The sequence below is a fragment of the Danaus plexippus genome (genome assembly GCF_018135715.1).
Source record: "Danaus plexippus chromosome 16 unlocalized genomic scaffold, MEX_DaPlex mxdp_23, whole genome shotgun sequence".
Classification (NCBI taxonomy): Eukaryota; Metazoa; Arthropoda; class Insecta; order Lepidoptera; family Nymphalidae; genus Danaus; species Danaus plexippus.
The window spans coordinates 90,924-117,690 of NW_026869851.1; the positions used below are offsets into that span (position 1 = coordinate 90,924).

Below are 26,767 nucleotides of genomic sequence, written 5' to 3' on the forward strand. Positions count from 1 at the left end.
AAATTTATTGCCTGTCTCCTTTGACACAAATACGAATGTTATTTTACTTTTAGTAGAAAATAAATTATCGTTTAACAAAGAGACAGATATGAACTTAATCTATAACAAGTTTACCGCCATGTATGTTTAATGTTACATTCACGTACATTTTATTAACAGTTTTTTATTATTAGAATTTCAAGCTATTGATATATCTAAACATTTCATTTATTGGTTTATCAATTGCTCCAATCTTTAAAAAAAAATTAATATATATATATATTTTTTAATTATAAAAATCTGTTGTGTATGAGATGTCACATCGTTAAAAATTATAATTAATGTAACATAAATATTGCCATAATTTAAAGTCGACGCATTTATAAATTTTTTTAATATTCGTTAAGCTCAGTTTATTTTAATAAAATAATCAAATAAGAAATGAATTTGTAGCGATCTCGAAACTAAATTTTAAAATTATTTTATTATATATCGGAATTGTGATATTCATTGGAATGACTGAATTTTATATAAAATTTGCTTCGGTTTTGGCTTCCGCTCCGGCTCAAGTGAACATTGTGTTCACAATAGTAAATAAAAATAATAATATTTATATCTCTGTTAAGTTTTTAACAAAAGTAAACAAGTGGGCCAATAAGTAAATGGATTTACAAAAAGCTTTCAAATTACGGTAAGAATAATTTACCGGTACAAACAAATTTTGCGACGTCTTAGTTATATAATAAGTTTTTATTGAAGCCACTGCTTCCTTATTGTTACATATATAGGTATTTTATATATCAAAGGCTAGAGTTAAAAAACTTATATTATTTATTATATATAATATCATAGTAAAATTACTTTCGAAAACCCGTCGTTATTTGATATTAAACAGACATCAAAAATAAAATACGTATTTACGTTGTGATAACATAAGAAAATATTATTAATTATTAATCACCTTATTTTTCTAATATAAAATTTCTAGTTGTAAATTAAAATTTAAGTAATTCTGTTTTTTATATATGTAGGATAATAAAATTTTTAACGAACGTAAATGAAACGAAACACAAAGTTTTTTTTTAATCATATCGAAGGGAAGCAAGGGTATGCGATGCGACCAGTCAATTAAACGGACTCAACGCTCCAGTTCAAAAAATGATAAAAACAAAGACTTTTTTTATAGAACTATTCATATAGATAATTATATTATCTGTATTCTAAAGTCAAGTTGCAAATGAACCGACGTTTAGCTAATTAAAGTTATAGCAACCCTTCCGAAGCCGAATATTGTGATATTAAACATTTATTCGTTACACGTAATTCATTTCCTCATGTTTTCCCTCATTCGAAGGACGGATGACCGGGAACCGTCCTCAAAAACTTTCTAATAAACATGCAATTTTTTTCTACTCTACATAACAAAATTAGACCAAAAAGTTACAATTAAGTTTTAAGGTGTGTTACTTAATTTAAGAGATTTTTTTTATAAGGTTTGGACTTCATATATCACATATTTACTTGGTGTTATCACTTCACTGAAATAAGTTATCGCAAAACATGAATTCTCACGTCAGTTTGTTCACGGACCGACAGCGAGACGCCGCGTATTCTGCTGTACTAATAAAATAAACTGTTTTTAGAAACATGTGGGTTATTCTAAACTATTTCTCAGTTTTTGACGATATATAAAAGATTTAAATAATAAATGTAACACATTGAAGTACTACCAGTATTGTTATGAGTCCATCCGATTTAACTGAGTAAGTAAATTCTGTATTCTTTTACATACACTACATATATATACTACATGTACATATCCGCTGTTTAAAGTTCTTTATAGTGTAAATATAGTTCGCATCTGTATTTCCAATTTGTTTATAGAAGCATTACCTGAGAGAAACCACTCCTGTCTAGTTAAGAGCTTCTTTTTCTTACTGTAAAAACATGTTTGTTTTTGTGCGAGGTATTAAATGGTAATTTTATTTGTATAAATAAAATTTAATTTAATATGTAATGAAAAATGGAAAACCAAAAATAGGAATGCTTAAAAGTGCCCTAGAAAAATCTAATGTACATAATATATAATTTACTTACGACGTTTACACAAAACAAACGATTCCATAATTTTGAGTTTATAGAAGTTTTGTGTTTACTAAATACAGTGAAAACAATATTCGTGTCCGGAAATTATGAAACATCGTCACTCACAAAAGTTCATATTTTGATAAAGAGCAGAACTTTATGACAAATACAATTTTGTTAACGTAAAAGGTAAACGGAAACACAATGGAACAGCACTTATAATTCTCATTTTCTCTTTCTGTTGAAATTGCTATAAAAATATCATTCATTATGGTATTAATTTTTAAATGCAAATTAATGAAAGGTAAATATATAATAATTTAAAACGCATTTCATATCACATTTAAACAAACAACAACTGTTTAACGTACGTTCTATTTTCAAATAAATCACTTGTTTTTTTAGTAAAATAAAATTAAAGATTTTTAAAGGAACTCGTGGAATAAAAGCGGGGTTATCTCAACATAACATTCCAAGCATACTTGTCCTCCCCACTGAATGAATATTTTGAGAAATCAAAAGCATTAAATTACAACATTTTAGCCAGTTTAACAAAAAGTATTTTGATGGCAAACTATGTGTTCGTTAAATTAATTAAATTAAATAAATGTAAGCAGTAAACGTTTATATTTAGTTTGTTAAGTATCATAAAAAAAATATTTTGAGATTTTAATACAGCAAAAAAATTCATTAAGTAAGTGGTTACCACGTTGATATATACACCGAAGCTGCCAGTATGATTACTTTACGATAGCGTCGTAACGGAGCGTTTAAGTTTTTTATTACTGAATCTTCACACGTTATAGTATGAACGTAGGTTATTTAATGTGAAATTGGAAATATTTCATAAGTAGTGACGATGCAATCTTGGCCTATACAGAAATTATGACAGTATGAATTCATACAAACCACAGAGTTACAGATTTAGCTTAGCCTCGATTCTTTGAGTTAAAGTGTCTTCCTTCTTTCTAGCAACACAATTTTTGTTAACTTTCCATTTCAATCTTAAACATAACGCCCTGGAAAAATCTGTATTAGCACCGGTTTTTCATAAGAGATAACCTGTAGGCTTAATATTTTGATAGACTGATCATTTGACGTCATATTATTGTACATACTTAGGAGAAGGGTTTGCTTGAGTTGAGTTAATTAGGTTCGCTAATGAAATATGTTATGTGGTTAAATTTAGTCATCAATCAGAGAGATGTTGTTAAATTCGCAGAAGTAGAAGTTTATCGAAGGCACCACCTATATACATTTATGGATGCCACATTTTCTGATTTCTCAAAGTATATTTTGTAATTGAATTTAAACAAAATGATTTCTAAACTTTTTTAACAATGTTTTTATTCCAATTAATTTTGCTAAGTATGTCTAAGGATAACTAGATAAATTAATTAATAAATTTAAGAACTTTGGACTTTGTAAACTTTTTGACGATTCAGTTATAACTAAGCAAACAAACCAAAAGCCTATTAAATTTAAGAAAATTTAACGTCATTATCACGTTTTAATCTTTTTCGTAACGAGGCTTTTCTAGTAAAAGACTCATTTTAGTTAATATCAGGTAACACTTATCGATTTTTCAGAATAATAATAATATTATATTTATTGAAAATTTTATTTTAAATTTAAAAAAATTACTGCCTTTGCTTTTCTATGGTAGATTATTTTATCGAAGCGTGTTGAATATAGCTGCATTCTTGTTTGTAAAATGATACCATCAGATCGCCGTTCCGCTCCCACCTTCATCTGATAACTGCTGCTTTGAGATCTTCCATCTAAAGTTAGATATTCTGCCCTAATAATTGTAAGTTATCAGGTTACGCGACTCGGTTATCGGATCCCTATATGGACCATTGCTTTTAAGTTGTGACACACATAGACGACGAAAAAATAGAATAGAATATCAGGAATATCTAAACATATAAAAAAAATTTTTTCATCTATAAAAAAAATGTTGCTTTCAAATGTGAAAGGACCTTGACTTGACTGTAATATTGTAGTATTTATTGTAAAAAATATTCGACTGATTTTAATTTCTACCGTTCACGTACACATGAAACAGTTACTTAGCTTTTCAATTTACCGTGTGCTGTGATAAGATAATTTTTTTGTCCCAAACTCGCACACCATAAAACTGTGTACGTAACAATATGTGGCTGTCATTACCTATGAACATTTATGGTTGTGATCTAGGTTAGTTAACTTTCTAGAAATTTTTGGAATCAAAAAATGAGAAGAAATGCTGTTTTCAGTCATTCTTATCCATGAAATGGATGCTTGATTGATCTTACACTATCTATTGATTTGCAAACTTCACAACTTGCTATCAATTTAGTAGAATTTAGCTTTATCTTTATACAACAGGTTTTATTATTTATACATTTTCTTCAACACCATATGACGTAATATAAAATTGAAATGGAGCCTCGTCGCGTTAAATTATATTCGGTTTAATTGTCAAATCCATTAGGTACCAATATGCATCTGGCGTATTAAATGACGTGCGTTCAAAGGCATCGATTAATGTATATGCTTCATGTTTAAGCTACTGATATAAAAATTTAATGGCTAAAGGCACCTACATATATATTAACGGGCAAAATAAACCATACGATTTTCTAGACTAAGTAGTGGTTTTGTTTAAAATCTTCAGCTGTACAATTTTATGGACAAATAAATAAAAATAACAGATCTTTAAAAGCCACTTGTTTTTTGTTTACTTACACAGATTGGTATTCAGTCCACTAAATATACTTTGCAAAGTGTTACACCTATAATAGCGTAGTTAACAAGACATATGAAATAGATTATCTGCTATATACCAGATGTAACCATTGATTTAATAAATGTTATTTCAAATACGCTAATGATGGTAGTTGTTACGAGTATATAATGTTGTATTCTGTTATTTTAAGTCGTGTTATTATTACTTATAATTTAACAATACATAAAATAAATTTTACTGATTAAGAGACTTACATCATAAATTGATATTAAATATTTAAAAAATTGGCGTTTTTTTGTTATCAAACTTTATAAATAGTAAGGAATTTGTCATTTTTGAAATTACTTGTACAAAGACAGATTATGTTTACCGTAACCATATTTTGACAAATTACAAAATAATTCCCAACAAACTAATTTTCTAGAAAATGTGAAGCGCTTAACACAGTAATCATAAGCCAAAAAATCGTCAAATCTTGTCGGAAGAGCTGATGTTCATCTTTCATCATCATCATTTTTCTCATGTTAAGGTTAAAAAATTTGTGTGGTTGTGGATTTGACTTGTAATCCAGGATAAGGTAAGTAATGTTGTAGTCGAAGTTTTATTAACGAAAAGTTTACGTAATTAGATTTGAGGATTATGTAATAATGGCGGGTGGTTGGTGACTGCCAATAGCAAGGCAGTGGCTCGTTGCTCAGATTGGTATCCATAATATAATTTGTCAAACTAAAATATAACTCTTTTTTGAGTTTTTATTAAAAATCTTCGTGACATCGTAATAGATTTATTAATGACATTTCTTAAAGATTGGTGTATAGTTTTAAGTGTTCAACACTTATCCTGTTCAATCAAGAAATATGGGCACAATAATATGTTTGAGCGGTTTGAAGTAATATTTGTACTATTGTCAAGCTATACATGCACCGTTTCCAGTTGATTTACTTGAATTTACAAAACTACGCTTCTATTATCTATCTATTTGATAAATCAATTGCATTTCAAGTTGCAAATCTTGCGGCAAGGGTACTTGTTATGTATGTAAAGTATTAACATTGATTCTAGGGGACATACAAAAACAAAGTGAAGTTAAAAGTACACTTCTCAGAATCATTCAGAAATATTTATAATACCTAAACATTGTTGATGAGACATATATCTTTTTTATGACCGACATCTTGTGAGTGTTTTTTAAATAAGTGATATGTAATAAATTAATATTATAATATAGATTTAACCGACTGTAGCTTGAAATATTTGTCAAAATTTGTATATATAGCATAATTTTAAGCAAACAATATTACCAAGACATTGTTTTATTTGGATGCTTAACAGACGAATTGATTTACATATACTTATATTTCATAAGTTTGGAGTAAATATTTTAATAATTGTTAAATCGAGAGTCGTCTGTAAATTTTGCTAAACGAATTTGAGGATTAAATATTTTAAATAGGCTTAGTCTACAAACACTGTTTAATATTTATAGAAATCATAAAGAAAAACTTTCGAAGTAACCTCTAAAAACACAAAGAAATTTTTATGAGCAAAATCGCATGTACACTTCATGTATAAACAGAAATTATATATATATATAACCCTGACAGTAAGCTGACTCTGGTTTTGCCGAAAAATCGAATTGTCGGGTGTACGCTTTACGTTTAGATAATTCTTCAGTTTAATTAATTGTTTTTAACTTAATATGAGAAGACATTTAAATTCATAGAAGAACAAAACACGTTGTTTGTTAAAACCAATACACTATACAAATACAAATGCTATTTCGATATATTAATTTTGAAAACAGCAAAGTGTTTTCAACTAGAGAAGCGGTGCGGTTGAAACTTATGTCTAAGCATTATTTTTTTAAACTTCAACTGAGATTTACTGTGATAACTTTTGTTTTTCTTTGATATTTCAGTAGCCGTCTGATCTCAACGGACACATTTACTTTCATTGGCACTGTTGTGATGTTTCAGACTTGAAAATTTTGTTCGACTTACAGTTTCACACTTGATTTTTAATGTTCAGCGTTACTTCCAGTAATGTCTTACACTGAAGCCAGTATTTATAGTTTCCTAATACAAGGTGATACTTAAATGTTGCCATTACAAAATTAAAATGGTTAATTGTAATTAATTATAATCAGTCATAAAAATAATTGTAAGGATTATAGTATATTATAATCAGTACGACACGCATGGCGACACTTGTAACAATAAATTATGTTAAAAGAAAAATTTTCTAGTTGTGTGCTTTAGACATGTCTAGATACAGCAGATATTTAAAATGATTGATGTAATATCATTGACTAAAATAATTTTTAACCCAACCAAAGTAATTTCGATCAATAGCAAAAAAAATACACATTTCTCTTTTTAACTGATGCTCAACAAGTGTTTGTTCAACAAGATCAGTACAGTTAATTTCTTATAAATTTAAAGAAATTTTTTTTTATGTACAGAATTTTATTGTACTACACGTATGTGTACTATGTGACACTATTTGATATGTTTTAGTAATCAATTAATAATAAAAATTGATATGTGAATAAAATGAAGTAGCTTAATGAAGTAACTTAATTAACATATAAATATAAATATATATTTAATCATGCAAGAATAAGAAGAAAAAACGGAAATTTGTTAAATTGTTAATATATATATATATATATTAACAATTAACAACGGAGGATCAGAAGATAGCTCGTTATCAGACATAGTGAACGATGGAACAAGATTTAGTTGGTAACGCAGCGAGTTCATCCACTCCAGACAAAATGTCGGTGACGTTACTTTTTTCTCTGTCAGTTGCCAAACGTCAAAACCGACACAGGGGTGACCTCACTCAAGCTAATTGCTTGACGTTGCCAGCTAATTCGTAATAATTTGTAAAATGAAATGGAAATAAAATCATAACTAATTCTGACGCCTCGACATATATATATATAACTAAAATATATCATAGGTTTATCTAGAATGGGTTTATAAAGGATGAATTTCACATTAATTTCATAAAAGTGTTCAAGTCGTATAGACCCGTTACGAAATTAAAAATGAAACTGAAAATATTCATTACGTTATGGGTAGGGTAACAGAGACCTTATAAAATTAATAAACATTCTAGTAATAGTGCTAAGCGAAGAGAAAAATATGTTGTTCACTATGTTATTTTATTATCCTAATTAAAACAATTCTTATATTTTTCCTTTTTATCAAAATTAAACGGCAAACACATTATTATTAAAATTGTTTAAAGTTAATATCTTGTGAGCGTGAGGGATATATGATATATTTAACGGATATATTAAAATTAAAATCATTGACTTAAAGGAAAATATGTAAGTTTAAGCGTTGATAACTTACAAAAAATATACAGTCATGTAGGCGACGACAAATGGGTTTCTTTTAAAAGTCATTCGTCTCATATAGAACCCAAATATTAGCAACTTCAAACTCTAAACTCTCAGCTGTAGATTTTACTAAAGCCAGTTTATAGGATTTTTAAGATAATTATGAAAAAAAAAAAGATGTAAAATAGCTACTACATTCACTTTACAAGACTGAAATAGGAAGGGAAACGAAGATATTGATTTGAGAAAGCTACTGATACAAAAACGCATACCTTAAGAATTGTTAAAAAAATTTAAACTTTTTCAAAATATAAATATCATATAACCACGTATCTTAAAAGCGATGTTTCCTATGGAGATGGAAATGGAAATTTATTGACAAAAATACAGTAACACTAACAATTAAAATATATTGATCATATTAATCACATCACGGACAATAGGACAATTTTACACGATATATAATTTGAATTTATCATAGGAGCTATGGTACAATAAACATAACAAAATTGACCTCGGTTGCAACAATATACTTTAACGAAAACGTTCGCCTTACTTTATAGTCGATCTATGCAACACCGAGTCGCATCACGAGACATACCATAATGGTTTAATGAAAATTAAATGAATAAGTTGAAGCTTTTAATATATAAACAAAAAAAACTCCACTACCAAAATGTTATTAAAAACAGTAGAGTGTCTAATCGTGCAATTATTTAATTATATGTCTGAATATATTTCGACATATTTTTAATAATTATTATAAGGCTACAAAATCAAACGTCAAGTCTTACTCTATCAATAAACCGACTCCGGATTGGACAATAATGATGGATACGTATGAGAAGCAATATATAATCCCAAGGGATATTTGTGCTTCGGCGTCCAGACGAAACATATTTTTATATTCGAGAATTTTAAAGCGCGTTGTGCTAATAGAGCTCACGGTCCCTTGGGAAAACAACATCCCCAAAGACCATGCCATTAAAGCCAGCAAGTATTACGAGCTCACTGACTAACTAACTCACTCACTCAATTTGTACGCGGTAGAAGTAAGACCGAAAGATACAACAGCCAAATCTCTCTACAACCTACTAAAAGACTTGGACTTGTCGAGAACAAACATCGGTTCATTCTTGGTATGTGCGTCGAAGGCAGCGCTAATAGGTTCATTTCAAATTTGGCTAGGAACAGAGAGGAGCTTGAACGGTGGAGATGAGCGTTTAACGTGCGTTAGATAGGAGCTACTTAAACCTACTGGGTCGTTCGTCCCAGGCACTGTTGAAGCTCCTCTCCCAGCAACGCGATAGAAAAGGCCCCTACACGGTGAATCCATTGAATGCAGAGAGGTTTCGTCTCTTAATATATATATATATATATATATATATATATATATATATATATAAATATGCATTCCTTCTTATTTCTTTTTGTCATTCATCCATTTACGGTTTATTATTTCTTTACTATTATTTGAATATATAGAAATTTGAATTGTATAAATTATTATATAATTCAAATTTCTATCGGAGTTTTTCTATCAGAGTATCTTTAAATAATATATAGATTTACACATATAACTATGTATTATACAATAAATAGTCGTTTCTCATTATAGTTTTATCGATATTTTTTTGTAAACAAACTCTAAAATGCTGAAATTTAAATTGGAATTCTTACATTTCGTTTTAACTGCGAACTAAAATAAAAAGCGTGTGAGGTTAACCACAGACAAACTGACGGGTCAGGCGTGGAGACTATAATATGCCTATTTATAACAAAACTCTATAAAGGGTGGGAACATAATTTGTTTGAATTTATAACTTAATTTAACACCGTCTTTTGAGAAATGGCTGAGTATACTTTTCAATTAATCATTTCCATTTCATGGAGTCAGAAAATTAAGGTACAAAATTAAAATTGAAATAAGTGGTAAAGCTTTTGTAAGAATTTCCCTTAGAAATCTTTGACATGAAAATAGCTTTGGGATAGTGAATCGAATGAAGATTTAAAAATGAAAAATTTACATAATTACGTAATAAGAAATAAGTTTTCATTTTGATAAAACGGAGATTAATTTACAATTTAAACACGCTGGCACACTTCTACCACAATGTAGTGTTATTTATTTCAAGTTCTCGTTGGCATGTAACAATGGAATTGTACACTGAAAATGCAGGTAACTTTGTTATGATTTCAAAGATTATTTGAATTATGTTGTTCATAATTGATACCATTGTCGAATTAATTTCGTTTGTTCTGCATGAATAATTTGGGCGAAAATGCTTTTCGATTCCTTTAATTTGTATTATCAATAATATCAGGAAATACTTTATTGTCTTTCCGGCCCCAAACAACCGCTTGATATATTATTTAAATTAATTATGCATACACAATTAAAAAATATAGTTGTAAATTAGGTAGGTTGTAGGTTAATAATATATATTAAACAAATGCTTCATATATTTATTTTATTTTGATTAATATGAATGTTAATAATAAATTTTCATTCTTCATCAACACCGTAGCTTAATATTAATGTCCAAAAATGAGCGTAATTTATTTTTTAAATAATTGTGTAATGAATCTATAATCGAAAATAAACAAGACTATATGTGGATGGTAATCAATTTTTTCCAGTAATTGGGGCTTAAACTTATTCTAAAAAGCGATCTCATATATGTTACCAATACTAGATTTGTTCAGAATTTGTTTGTATGTGTGTTTATATGTTCTGGTCATACCATAAATTTTTAGAGACCTAGCCTATGATAATTCTTTATGTACCATACCACACCATACCACCTGTTATGAATGTTTAGGCATATCGACATCTTTATCCGTCTTATCTACCGGATATGAGTGTAGTCGGAACCGTCGAGTCGAGTGTGTAGATTTCTTCCGCAAAAACCGAGCCTGTCATACTTCTGTTATTATCCTTCCATAGAAGATATAAAGGGGCAACGATAACTATATACTATCAGATGTGTCGTTTACTCATTTGACAGAGTTTTCGCAAAAGAAAAAACGAAAGAAAGATATAGAGCTTGTTGGCAATTATTATTATTAATTTATAGAAATAAACCTATGAAAATTAATAAAAATTTATTAGTATAAAATATGAACAAATGTATTTTAGTTATATGCCTACGATAATCAGCTCAACCTTTTTCTAATGTAATTTTGTTATATCGCAAGTATTCAAATTGCTCTTTGAATTTTTATAACAATTTTTCTTCCATATGATACTTTATGTTTACTTTGCTTAGGATACGTATAAATCATCGCAATAAAATAGTTTTCATTGCTGATTTACAATTGTTATTTTTTTTATAATGAGATCTAAGATTTTCGCGAGTATTCATTTAAATGAAACTAGTATTATTCGGATTTACTACGCGGATTTTATTATTTAAAAACTAAATAATTCCGACGTTTCGGTTACTTTGCAGCAACCGTGATCACGGGCAGACGAGGTGTGTTATTTTTTTTACATAATATTGAGTATCGAAAGTTTTAAAACTATATCTAATTTTTTAATTATATATTTTTTTAAATATAGGGAAAGAAGCTGAACATATTTAAGATTAAACATAAAAATCGTTTTTCATTCGTAACGGTTCATAAGTCTTTACATTTATGGACGATAAAGTTCAGTTTTTCCTCATTTTCATAAAGATAATATATTATGAAGAGAATATGTACCTTTTGCCATATATATCCTACGAATGTTTTAAATGTCAAAGTTAATATTACTCTCCACTAATTGAGTATAAATAGGTATATGCGTATTAATACGCAGTACTGAATTTCGCAAAAATAATCTGAACTTATTTGATTGAAATTTCGTATGTACGTTAGCTATAGTGACTAAATGAATGATAAATGCTACATGCTATACCATTATAACTTATCAATTTAAATTCATTAAAATAAAATTTAAATAAAACGATTATTTGAATAGAATTACGATACATACTATGGCTGTTGAAACAAAAGCGAGCGAGTACAGATAACACCTCTTTAAATCTAAGATTTGAATTACCGTCGGCTTGTAAGGTTTAGTGCTTCAGGATAATATATCTCGTGGGGAGGCTGTGTGATCTTGTGGTATTTCCTTGGAGACGGCTGTAAATGACTGGCTATGAATTTTGTTGGCAAGCAGGTGCCACCTTCTACACTTAATTGTATGACCTTCTTATAATACTCTATTATAAATGTTTAAACTTTATGAAGTTTTCAATATAAATCTTGTACACTTTTTTCAACATGGTATTACTGCAGCAAACAGAACAAATAATTGTTGAAATGAAGTTTTATATAAATTTTATTGAATTATTACATGTCTTACTCAATTTTATAAGGACAAAAACAAAACTGGTATTTTTGTTTAATAGTTGTTAATGTGTCAATTAATTATCCATATGTACATATATTTAAAAAAAGTAATTTTTGGGGGCAATTCCTTTTTCAAGAATGATGTTAGGTTCTTGATATAAGTATCTCGAGAGCAGGCGAATGTGATATATCATTTTTGTGGGGAAAGTTAATGAAAAATTTGGAGGTGGAGTTGTAGGCGTCGTAAAAAAAATTCCATAATTTTAAAACATATATTGCTTTTCACTATATACAAATTGATGAAATTTTATAACGATATATTAATTTTACATTATCTTTCTTTTTAGGCGTGTACATAGATTTATGATGATGAAGGAAATATAGAATAAATAATCAATATGGCCTTCGAAGAAAGCGGTACAGCAAATATAACGCAGACACTTTCAAATCTGTTCGAGGAGGTACTACACGCGACTGAAGACTCCGGTGAGAATAAGAGCGTTGACGTGACGAAATTCTTAAGCGCTTTAAAGGAAACGTCCACTAAAAGAAGCGATGCTATTGACTTTGGTACATTAGTCAAATTAGTAGATGGCTGGCGCACGAAGCTGAATCTTACTAAGCCGGCAGAATCATGCGACTACTGTGAAGGGAGTATTCGAGACGTTATTCTTGCTTACAACAGCATCCACGGATACGTAAGCTTAATTGTAAGTGGATAAATATAATGTCTAGAGATTTGTGCTGTTGTTACGTTTTGCTTTATTGTATATTTGACATGGCTTTTTGTGTTATATGCATTATTTTATCTTATTGAACTTTCTGTTAGTAGTCAATGAAAATTAAAAATAATTTAATTTAAATCCATCATATTTTTGGATCAACGAAATTCAGTATACGGTAAAAAATACAATTCCTTCTTTTTAATTTCTATCTAAGGTCATTCGTGCCTGAAATAATATTAAGTTTCAAAACGTTTTTACAAATTGAAAGGGATTTTTAATCAAGCTCGTTACGTGTAGACATGTTTTGCATTCATACATTTGGTTAAGAAATACTTTTTGTGAATTTACGTTCCAACACTTGAATATTATTTCAAAGGTTTTGGGTGGAAATAGTTAAGTAAGATAAAAACCTTTGGCTGAGCTAAACCTAATTTGCATTTTTACAACGTACAGTAAATATGGTTTACTGAGTGTGAAAAAACATGATTGTGAAATCCTCATAATACCTTAACACGTAAAGTTTGGGTACACGAATTTAATATTCATGGTAACGTAAAATGAAACATTTTTTTTTACATTGAATGAACATTATGACGATGGTAATTTTCAGACAATTTTAACGATGTTATATGCAATAAAAATTTTAGGTTTTATTTGATGATGATGATGGATAAAATGAAAACATTTGTTTTTATATGTCGGTCTCGTATAACTGTGATCAATGTATTATTCGCATTTCGAGCGTTTTGGTGTTAATGAATTATTAATTTGCACGTCGATTAGGGAAGTGATGTTTGTGTATTGATTTATGATTGGCTTTCGTTAAATCTTTTTATAATATTTTCACCGTGACTTTATCATTGTATTTGGAATATAGGGCAGTAATTGAAATGTTTGTTATCTTTTAGAAAACTATAATTTATTATATATAACTATAATTTATTACAACTATAATTTATTATATTGAGTGCGGTTTGTTGTAAGAAAATTTCTATTTAAAAATATTGTATCTATCAACCTTATTTAAGTGATATGCATATATGTACATTAAAGTAATCACATACATTATACGTATAATTATACTTATGTATGTATCAAATTATACATATGTATATGTAGCCAATAGATCAGTAACGTCAAAAAATCCTGGATCTACGACAATTACCTAACTTTACGTTTAAATTAGCCTTTCCTCGTCTATGATTTTAATAAAACCCTTTTGTCAAAACTAAATGCAGGTGTCATGAAGATGTTAAACTTGTGGCTCGGGATTGCGTTAACAGCTGATTCATCAGCTTTATTCAGGGATCGTAATAGTTTTGGAATGAGTCTAAAAAGACCATCGGAGCTCTATAAACACCTAAGAGTTTCCAAGAGATATATCCTGGGGAAATTCCATGACGAAGTCGTTACATCGCTCCCAAAAGATAAAGATGCCCCAGAGCTAGAGTCACGACTTCAATTCCATAAGCAGTTTATGATAGGAGCACAAAGTCTCAGAGTAGGGTTAGGATCAAGTAAGAAGGCACATGATAAGGATATATTGAAGTCTTTTATTCTGCAAGACGGGAAGGATAAATATAGGATCCATGCAATATGTTTAGAGATGCAGAACGAGTGGTTAGATATAGTAGATTTTTGCATCTCAATAGCATTAAAATAGCGCTCCTTAATTCATGATTGGTTGCCAGCATTGCTTAAATTTTATCTCAATGCGTTCCAAATGACTCTTCCAGATCAGAGTAATTTAATAAGATGGGGTAGAAGATAAAAGGTAAAGGTGTCATACGTCATAGGAAATCATACGTGAAGCGGTTAGTCTTTCGGTAGCCAGAGCGCAAAGAGTAATAACCACAAACGAGCATCAGTAGGTTTTGTGAGAGAAGGCACTAGGGCTACAAAATCAAACGTCAACTATTACTCTTTTCCTTAAGCGGCTTCAGATTGGAATATAGTGATGGAAACGTATGAGAAACAATACAAAATCCAAGAGGATAATTTGCGTCGTCCTCCATACCACACATATTTATATATTCGCGAATTTTAAAGCGCGTTGGGGTAATAGAGCTTCCGGTTCCTTCGGAAGCCAACATCCCCAAGACCATGCCATCAAGGTTAGTAAATATTACGAGCTCACAAACGAACTCACTCGAAATAGGTTTGTCACAGATTTGTACGCGGTAGAAGTGGGAGCGACAGGTTTAACGGCAAAATCTCTCTACAACCTACTAAAAGACTTGGGCCGGTCTAGAACTAATATCAATTCATTCTTGGAACGTACTTCGAAGGCAGCCCTAGTCGGTTCTCTTCAAATTTGGTTAGGTAGAGAGACGAGAGACGAGAGAGAGAGAGAGCTTTGACGGTTGAGGTGAGCGTTTAACGCGTGTTAGATAACCAACTAACCTAACCTACACCTGGGTCGCAAGTCCTAGGCACTGTTGAAGCTCCTCTGCCTGCAACGCGATGGACTCGGCACCCGCACGGTGCATTCATTTAATGCTGATTGGTTTCGTCTCTTTAATATTAAATAAAAGGGATAAAGAAATGAGAAGCCCTCGAAAACATATTATTATAAAAACGTTTATAGAAAAAAAAATTAGAAACCATATTATGTTCAAGGTTATATTTATAAAATTAAATACCTTGTATATTAAGGTACTCGTTAAGGGCTTGTATTAATTACCCCAATATTTTTTTATCTCCTAATGATTTTGTTCAGATTAAATTTCAAATGAAAATAATAATTAAGCACTTAAAAGGGTAAAAATCATTATCATTAATTAGTCTCTTATTTAAATATAACATTTAATAAAAAATATACTTTGATATAAAATATGAAATTCATTATACCTTATTGGTAATCAAGCTTTGTCAGATTATACCAAGAAATTTACAAATATAATGGATTTTAATTAATACATATAAGTTTATAGTGTCATAAAGCGAGTTATAAGGCTAGAGTCATAATCGTCACTAGGACAAGTTTTTCATATTATCATAACAGAAATCTGTTTAAAAATACGTAAATAAAATATATGTGAGAACGAGGGGATCCTCGTGAAACCTTGGCCAGGACCCTAGTCCTTTAAAAGGCTTTCGAGTCTGGGCTTTAAGTACCGATGACGATGGACAGGTTTCCATTTTGCAGCAAAGATAGTCTTTACTCAAAATGATACTTATTAATTGCTAACAAATTCTTACAATTAATATCAAGAATTATATAGCAGAGATTCTACCACTGTGGCTCCTAAGAGCGACCAATGTAGAATTCATTCAGTACGATTGTGCTTGGACTTTTATATGGTAAATTCTGTATTACAATTGTGGGTACTTGAACAAAACTTAGCACCTGTCGTATTACTAAAATTATTTATACGGTGAAGGTGGTAATTTGAAAACAATTATAATGAACGAATACACGAAAAGGAATTTTTTCGATACGACAAGGGTGTCGGCGTGACATATATTAAAATTTCATTTTTAAATAACTTATTTAAATTATAATATATTGTATGTTGTTTAAATTAAATGCAAAATTGAATTTGTAATTTTAGTCTTGTACACCGGAAACAAAATCCAACGTGTTGTATTTTTACCTCCGAAAGGCTTATGTTAAAATGCAGGATATTAAAACATTTTTTAGACGTGTAAATTTTCCTGTTTTTATGTCAACGTATATTTTAATTCAGACCGTGTTTTTTCCAGATATAACAAATCTTCATACCTCACCCAATTTGTCAACATTTTCAAAGCAATTAGCTTCGCATAACCTATGTTTATTTAGAATTTTTTTTTCTACTTTAGTGGATGAATGTACCTATAATTTAATAAATTCATGAGGATGATAATACTCAACCAAATTACTTAATTTGCGATACTAAGCACAACTGAAAAAATAAATTTATTATACAAAAACATTTACTGAAAATCTAATATTGTTTATATTTATTGTAGAGTTGTAGTAAAATAACGAAACTAACAAGATTCTGTAGCTTTTCTTATTTATAGCCCAGACATTTATTTGTGGTCAAAATAAATAAATCAATGACAGTTAGTACGTGATTTAAGTTCAGATGAATCACAAAAATATCTTTACAAATTAAACAATACTGCTTAGAAAAAACTAGCTATTTGGGTGTTTTGTTGCAATATATATTAATAATAATTATAAAAGAGTTTTTATTTTGTAAATTTGTCTGATAACATAGAAAATATGAGCTGTATGTGTGTTTTTTATTATGACTACGCTGCGTGATAACAAAAAAATTGAGTCGTATTACTAAATTAAGTTTATATAATAACATCGATGATATAATATTTTTTTCTTATACTTCTTTCTTCAGTAGTTCTTTATTAACTAACTAGATCGTCTTTTCTGTTAAAACTAGGTAGTCACTTTTTAAAACTACAAAGCAAAAAATTTCAACATAAAATTACTAGATATTTTTAGCTCAAATGGTATTCAATTATACCATTCCATTAATTGTAGTTACTTTTAATAATCAAACAATCTGTAAACTTTAAAAATAAGCCTGAATCGATTAAAGATATTATAAGTTTTTGAACTGTCTAATAATCTTTTGAGAGTAAGTACATTTGCTTCTAAATGCGTGTTTGCTATATCTAAATATTGAATACTTATAAAATTGACGCGTTACATTTTGAATAGGTCATGTATTTTTGGAGAGTATTTTGTAAACTTCATGTTAAGTGAGCAAAACTAGAGTTCAACTCGCAAAATAATTACTTAAATAATGTTCTACGATTTTCGTTAGTGTAAGCTAGTTTAGATAATATATTCAAGGGGTTAGCTCGTGAAAAGCTGTAATATTTTTAATTATTTATTATCTCTTTCTACTTCTATGTTATAATTACGTTGCACAGCAAAAGGAGAATGTAATTTCATTGATATTTGGTTTAGAGATGGCCTTAATTTTTTTTTTTAATTTTTCAAGATATTACATGCCTAAATAACCGGCCAATGCTTAACAGTAGTCTTCGTTTCTAAACATTTTTAAAACACACATACGCTAGACATAGAGCTAAATAAAGACATAAGTCATTTATAACATACTTAAGTTTGTGAGATGGACGTGAATATTCATATGTACGATTGAACAAATATTTTAACTTTATTGCAATTTAATATAACATATTATACTTTAAAATCAAAGCTTTTATTACGGAGTAATGGCAATCCTTCCATTATTTTATTTTTTAATTAGTTAATTGGTCCCACTGATATGATTTTTCTCACGGTTATCAAGATTTTTTATCATTTTTGTTGATATTTCATTATTTTGTAATGTAAGTGCGGTCTACAATTACATAAACAATGAGTCAAGATCTCATGTCAAATGAGTTACTAATAAAAGTCAACGATTAAACTATATTTCTCAGTAGCTCAAACGAAATGTTTCGGTATGTTTATTTTTGAAATAGTATAATGTTTACATTGAACGAGGAAAATACTGCTAAGTAAAATATTTGCTTTCAGGGATCTAGCCTCTAAAACTGCAATTTGTGAATATTTTAGCGTCTAAACAAAAAATATACTGGTCTATTATAAATATGTAATAATACATATGCTTATGATTTGTTCATGGTCTCGAGATTTTGTACTTATAAGAATCTTTTAAAAAAAGCGTGTAATGGTAAAATTACTTAAAAATATTACAATATTGAAAAAGTGTGTAATTTCACGTACTTAAATATATATATATATATTTCAGAGACCCCTGACAGATATTTTATTTCCAATTCTTGTCAACAACTATAAAAGTAATATATCATAAGTGTACATAAACTGAACTTCTTGATTTACCTTCAACATTTTATATTTAATTAGCTTAGTGGGTTTCGAGTTTCGAGCTATCAGAACACGTTTACACAGTCTAGCAATGTAAATACTTTAATTCATATTTTCTTATATGTAATAGCAGGTACTTTGTTTTAAATTAATCACCACTTCTACCTTTATATTTTAATTGGTAAATATCATTATTTTTAGGTATGTTTATTCGGAAGTTTGGCTAACACGTTGAACGTAGCGGTACTCACTAGGAGAGACCTCGCTGCATCTCCTATTAATCGTCTGCTGAAGTGGCTAGCGGTTGCCGATGTTTTTGTGATGCTGGAGTATGTTCCCTTTGCTATTTATAGATACTTGGTAAGTAATTAAAATATAACATTGTGGTAAAGTCTTCAAATAACTGTTTTATTTAACAAACAATCAAAATACCATCGACGTTTTATTCAAAGACTCCTTATTTATTATGACAGATTCAATATATATATATAAATAACGAAAACTGTATTGTTGTAAAGTCTATAGGCAAATGAAAACATAAAATTGTGCTCATTAAGTTACAAAATAAAAAAGGGTATTCTGTTTTTGAGAAATTTTGAAAGAAAATAATCTTAACATACATGAAAATAATGTGGGAATAAAACAACACACATAATGTTTTGTTTCAGTACCTAATATTAGGTTTAAATTATATCGAGATTCTTGAAATAATAAATTGTCGCTAAACAAAAACAAAATGTACTATTCTAATTTGAATTTAATCACTTCCATATGTAGTGACTATACAAAAGTTGAAATACCTAAAAATTTATATTTTCTTAATATATGTTATAAACATTTACAAGATCTTATATATATATTTACCTTATATGATTACAGTGTTACAAAAAGAAAATTTAGAAATAAAAAATTAATGTCAATTTCATCAAAGTTATTTATTCCTTTCAGTATCTTCGTGATAATATAATTCATTTAAATCAGGTTAGTTTCTTTAAAATAAGGTTTTTATAAATGTAAATTCGGTCCCAGTACGTATCCGATATGCTGCAAAACTAATTACACCTTATTAATACATAAATACTCACTTACTGTATCCCATATGCAAATGTTGTAAACCGGCGAAGCGTTGACATACCCAAATCGATTAATATGTCTGCCCTAGATTAATCAAGATCATATTACAAATAGGATGTAACGTGAGTTATGAACCATACATAAGCCTTGGGTAAAACAAAACTATTTAATGTAAGGCAAATCCTTTCATTACAATATTAACCAAATTATTACGTAAAAAAGTTTTAATAACAGTACAGCAAATAATTTCACTAATCTGATTGGTAATTTAAAAGTAGGAAAAGCAAGTTTTACTATCAATATATCGATGTTTGCATTAATGATAAAAAGGAACATGTTTGGGAATTTATCTGATAAATATAATATGTAAAGTACCTGTTTCTGATATTAATATAACAAAAAAGAACCTCCACAATTAATACCTAAAACAGATTATCGTTACACACAAAATATTGACAACCTACACGGTTAACGAGCAGTTTGCGTAGAAATAAATTAATTGAAAACGTTTCTAGTCATCGTGTTTTGAAATGATATTAATTGAAATAAATAAATTATGTCAATTTTTATCAAATAAAGATATAACGTTCTGTTTGAATGGTTTGTTTCAGTCAGATGGGAATCATATTTAATTAAATGTATTCATAAAATTACGGGGACAAGCGTTATAATATGTACACATGATTTTATACGCAACTGTTCTAAAGAATTGTACTTTGAAGTAGAAAAAAAATTTTGTTCTATATATTTTAAGCAACTTTGAGTTTTAAATATGATATTTCCTATTTATAGACAAAAATATTCATTATGACTAATTATTCCTATTATTGATTTTAGGTTTGATTTTATACAATTGTATTTAATATACCACTTCGACTTAAAAGTAACTTTTGCTTTTCATATAGTCTGGAATATGTCTTAAAACTATAAGTATTAAAAAGATAAACAGAAAAAAATATATATGTATTTTGTAGAAGAAATTTTCAGTCTAGTTATAATATAACGTTACTAATCTGACTCATTTAAATTTAATTTGTGCTATTCCACTGTAACAATAAAATGTTTTATATTGTAATGTATTTGTATTTTCTGACAGATATTGCCGGGACAACGCGAAATGCCGTATAAATGGGCGGTATATCTGTTATTCCACATGCACTTCACCCAAATATTTCACACAGCCTCCATATGCTTAACTCTTTCACTTGCCGTTTGGAGATACGTAGCTATTAAGTGAGTATATTTTGATATAATGTTGTATATATATTTTATATAAGAGTCCATCTCTTTAACTTTGCCTTATCAAACCAAACCAATATATAGGTGTTTCATTTATAAAACTATATCACGTTGATTATATAGGAATATTTATCTATATAGTTTGTTTATATAAACTCAAATAACATGTGCAATAATTTAATGATTCGTTCTAACTGCACTATTACAAAGTTTATCAAGCAATCTAAATTTGTTCTTATATTTTTTGAGGTTCTATCATAAACTTTTAAACACCCTGTATCAAATTTAACTTTCACCGTGTCATCAATTTTGATTTAAAATAATATAAGAAACAAACGCACGTTTATCATAGCTAGTATACTACATACATTGTTATTTTTAACATAACGGAAATTTCAAGGAGCGTAAAGATTATTTACGAATATCATCTATTTTAGTGCGTTAAAACATCAAAACTATATTTCATAAACACTTTCTGTATTACATTTGAAGCGGCCCCTGATATTTACAAATAAACGTAAGAGATCTAAACTGAGATGGCATTTATATCTTGTATCCCTCATATATCTATAGTATGATTTAAAAGTAAAATTTTGTTTGTTGATTTGTAAACTAAGCTGGCTATTTGTTTAAGATAACAACAATGTTGATATTTATAAAAACAGATATAGTGTTTTGTTGCTTAAGGAACGTAAATTAAAAACACGAAATTACAATTTTAATACTGTTAATTATTATAATATGACAATCATAGTTGATGAAGTCATCAATTGGTTTACATATAGCGTGTGAACGATAGGCTCACCAGTTTAAGTGCCCGCAGGTATTCCGATAGAAGCCATGTACTGTGCTCGGAGCGACGATGCAGCACCGCAATACTTAGCAGTTTCATTCTACCCCCTATCCTCTGCATTCCAACTTTTATGGTAAATTTATATATAAAATCTATGAAATAGCCTTCTCATAAAAGGAACGATAAGCCTATTAGGTATATTACCTATTCATATCACACGATTGATTTTTATAGAATTCAATACTTTTTACGACTCATCAGAGTAGGGAACGGTATTGAATCCTTTGAATTTCTTTTAAAGGATTCAATGGCATCACTATAAAAGATTAACCTCTCGACCGTTAAATGAAACTTAACAAAACGGTTTATATAGGGCAGAAATTTATTTGAGGTTGCCAAATCGCTGTAAAAGTTTATGCTATGTCTTAAATTCGAATTTTATGTTCTTATTCATTTACGTTAAAGAAAAAATCAAGGAAACAATTTACTTTCAACAGGTATTCGATGTTCACACAGCTGTGGTGTTAGAAACTAATGGGCCAGTGATTCTTTATCACGTAGACGCTGACGATGAAGGACAACTATATCAGATAAATTTTTGGGTACACGCGGTTGTCATCAAATTACTGCCCTGTATTATACTGACGATTATCAGCTTGTGGTTAATACGAGAAGTGTATAGTGCTAATGAGCACCAAAAGAAAATAAGAGTCTACAATGCGTGCCCCACCAGCAATAAAATTATAAAACGTCTGTGCAAAGGAGACAGGCGTACGAATAGAACAACGAAAATGCTGGTAGCAGTGTTACTTCTATTTCTAGTTACAGAATTCCCTCAAGGAGTTTTGGGTCTTCTCAGTGGTGCTTTGGGGCGATGTTTCTTTAAACGCTGCTATGATTTATTTGGCGAATTAATGGACGCGCTGGCTTTGCTCAACGGGGCTATAAACTTCGTTCTGTACTGTTCAATGTCTCGCCAGTTCCGGATGACATTCCGCCAGATGATGTGGAGGGCTCATCTCCACCGTTGGCCGCCACCACAGCCCTCTCACTCTGACGGCTTGAACACGTACGTAAAATTTATTGTGTCATTTATATGTTCAGTTAAATGATTGTTTGCCATATGAAATAATGACATGTTTCTCATGAATATATTTTCAATTAAAATAAAAATTCTCTTTTAGAGCTAAAACATCGATTCCTTGAAATAGGGTGAAGGAGAAAGAAGCCTATGTCATGCAGCAATTTTTATGAAATGTTGGTGATTAGTAGGTTGTAGCGAAAATACAAACTGTAAAACGTTAAGAATCTGACAAGTATTAATACATTTGAAAAATATTTTCACTTTAAAATTATCTAGTCAAGCTTCATAGTCATGCAACTAATTGCTTAAATGTAGAATAATTAAATAAATTAACTACAAATATACGAATTAATTTATAAGTTAAAAAAATAAGTTAATAATTTTATGCATAAATACAATGACTCAATATAATTTAGGTACTAAAAATTAGAATAGAATTGCTTTATTTCAATAATTGTGGTAGAAATACTTGTAAAGAATAAAATTTATTGTTTCATATTTTTATTTAAATAATATATTCTTTGTATGTCACGTTAATGGTAACTACTAGAATATTTATCCATATTCTATTCTGCAACAGAATTAATAAATCTTATTATAAATATGAAATAACATTGTTACAACCATTTAATTTAACATTTTCCCGGTTATCATCTAACTTAGACATTGGAATATCTGTTTTAATAAGTTACTTTTAAAGATTAATTTTCTCTACCCTTAATTAAACCTTAGAAATAGATTTATTTAACATATTATTCACTCCTATTATTTTTACCGTTAATAAAAAATTGTCATAGCGATAGATATTTAAGGAAAGCATCTTCGAGAACCCAATAAGATAAAAAACTTTTTTTAATTATTAATCAGTACTGTTTCTCTATCTGTGGATTGGAGTGGTCGTAGAACTAAGTCATCAATAAAAATATTACATAAATAAATAAGTATATAAGTGTAGGTACATAAATCTTTGTTTTGTCTGAACATATTGTTGTTTAACTATTGTTGTCTCAGACAGAGGCATTACAAGGACGGTTCATTGTTTGGTTTTTATGTAAGTTACTCTAAGTCTTGTATTGTCAGCATCTTTTCAAAGATATGAAGTGATTAAGAGAAATAAAATTTATTATTAAATATTCTATTTATTTTTTTATGTATTTTTTAATTCCTTAATTTCAGGACAACACAAAAAGCTACCCAAAAATCATTGACCAGTTTTAATGTAAGCGTAATACAATTATATACTTCATGAAGTTCCTTTTGATAAACTTTTAAATTAAAGATATTCTCGATGTCAAAAAATACTGTCAGCTAAAACTTTTTCATTGTGCCATAGTTATTTCTTTTAAATCAAAGCAAGTATATTTGTATGAGTAGTGGAGTCAAGACTATTTATGAAAGCGAAGTGTCGATTTTATATTTTAAAATATACGGAAAAATGGAGACAAACATACATAGAATAAAGAAAATAAAAAATACGTGGTAGGAAATTTCACGATAAATAATATTATAAAACGCTTAAAAATAATTAGTATTTAAAATGCCCTGTATTCATATATATATATAGTTATCGTAAGAGAGAGCCTTTATTTTTTATATTCTTTAATTCTAATACGTCTAATTATACAATTTAAATAGGAAGCGCCTGACCGTTTTAAACATACATTTGATATTTCATAGTGTTTAAAATTTTAATTGTCATTAAGTATTTAAGTAATGGCACTCAATATTTGAATTTTAACTATTAAACACTCAAATATTATTGAAGCAAAACTTTGACATTTATAGTTCTCCAAAAGAGACTTTATAGTTTAAAATATAAGCTAATTTTAAAAGATACATGTTTTGAAATCACACTGTTACACTTTCTTCTATTTGGTTATAAGGAGCAATTTTTTCTAACGCCTTGATAACTTTTCTGTATTGAAACTGAAGATAATACCAAAAATGCGGTTCACATTATTAAAAGGCTATAATGGGTCATGTAGAGTTTTTACAACAATACAAAATCAAACTTCTTAATCCAGACAACTGCGTTGTAAAAAATGGGTTGAAAATTTAATTCCTACTAGTCTAAAAGAAAAGTAAAATACGACGAATACATTCTTTCTCCTGCATAATGAATATATAATCTTATGGTAATACTTTTTTACTAGGAGGTGTCTTGTCATATATGGACTTTTGGACTCCGGTACTGTTTATAGGAAAATTGTATTTTGCAATCCCATCTTTGCTCACACTCGTCCTTCAGTCCTGAATAAATTTCAAGTTCAGGTATATAAATTATTACAAATAACCATAAACGCGGCGTAAAACAACAGGCACTTCGATATCTATTTGGATATCCAACTTGTTACGATAGCAACGCACTGCATGATACTCCTTAACACGTCAAACCTACTGTTTTCATAGGCGAAGAGGAGTTTCATACACGTCACTCCGGCAGATGCAATCTTTTCACATCCCCCGATGCTGAAATCCCTCTGCCGATGTTCTAAGCCGGGGTCCTGCCTCTAACAGGCACCCTGGTACCGAAGTACCTATCAAGTCACTCTAGGCCCATATTTCAAGAATACGAGTTATTAACACCACCCATCCTCTCCAGTGGTGCTTACAAAGCCAATAGCGCTAACAGCAATAGTTAAGTTGAAAAAATATGGTATCCTAAGTCAGAAATGCAATTAATAGACGATATTACTGTAACTGAATTATCTTTGAGTCCACATTATAGATTAAGTTTTAATTTTCTGTCTAGTTTCTATAAAACCTTCTCTTGAATGTCAAGTGCAGTTTCAAAAGTGTAGAGTTTCCCGGAATCAAAATTCAAGTCTCTACTACCGTCGCAATTTTTTAATTTGTTGCATTTTCTATTAATTAATATAAGTTTAAGAAAACCTTTCAATAAACAAGTTTCTATAATAAACCTAAAAATTTATATAAAATTTATAAACTCCGTTTTCTTTACTTCAAGATTATTCAAATAAAACTTATAAACTATTTTTAAATTGACATTTACTGCCACTAATAGAAAGTTGTCGCAATAATTTTCTATTGATAAGACTTACTGATACTTTCTCTGTACAAATGGAATCTTCGCAAAGAAAAAGCAGATATATCTAAATTTATTGTTTTACATATAAACAGCTCTCAAAATATATGCAGTATAAAGAGTTTAGAAAGAGATTTAGAAATATAAAGGTTAGTACCTAAATGTATGTTTTTGTTCGATTACTCTCACACCAAAGGTTAAGTGGTAGATATCACTTCAAACTAAAGCTTTCGCTTCTATTATAAATTAAATAAGAGACAACGACTTTTGGAATGCATATGAAGCAATTTTGCTATAACTTTTTGAAAGGCGTTTGAAGAGTATTGGAAAAGTAATGTAAGCTAGGAAAGTTTGTAATGAGACGTAACCCAAGAAACAATCAAATAGATATTAATCTAGGTAATTATATAGATTTTAGAGAGGATATTTGAGCCTTTTTGATTTGCGGTTTCAAATGATTCCAAGACTTTATAACAAACTTTTTTTAATTATCTAGACTGCTAAAATGCTCGGTC

At 29.1% G+C, this 26,767-nt stretch overlaps 1 protein-coding gene across 1 annotated transcript; it reads left to right on the top strand.

Annotated features, from left to right (window-relative positions):
• Positions 1-1,579: 1,579 nt before the first annotated feature.
• Positions 1,580-24,337, top strand: LOC116772136 (G-protein coupled receptor dmsr-1-like). Its single transcript, XM_032664187.2, has 7 exons — positions 1,580-1,742; positions 12,830-13,192; positions 19,218-19,376; positions 21,187-21,323; positions 22,153-22,255; positions 22,620-23,191; positions 23,307-24,337. The coding sequence occupies exons 2-7, from the start codon at positions 12,881-12,883 to the stop codon at positions 23,326-23,328; spliced, it is 1,305 nt and encodes a 434-aa protein (XP_032520078.1). The 5' UTR covers positions 1,580-1,742; positions 12,830-12,880; the 3' UTR covers positions 23,329-24,337.
• Positions 24,338-26,767: the final 2,430 nt, after the last annotated feature.

Excerpts from the sequence above, each read along its gene's own strand:
- LOC116772136 (XM_032664187.2), top strand. The coding sequence starts at position 12,881 with ATGGCCTTCGAAGAAAGCGGTACAGCAAATATAACGCAGACACTTTCA. Across the intron at positions 13,193-19,217 it reads ACGGATACGTAAGCTTAATT|GTATGTTTATTCGGAAGTTT; the intron begins GTAAGTGGATAA and ends CATTATTTTTAG. Across the intron at positions 21,324-22,152 it reads TGGAGATACGTAGCTATTAA|GTATTCCGATAGAAGCCATG; the intron begins GTGAGTATATTT and ends AAGTGCCCGCAG.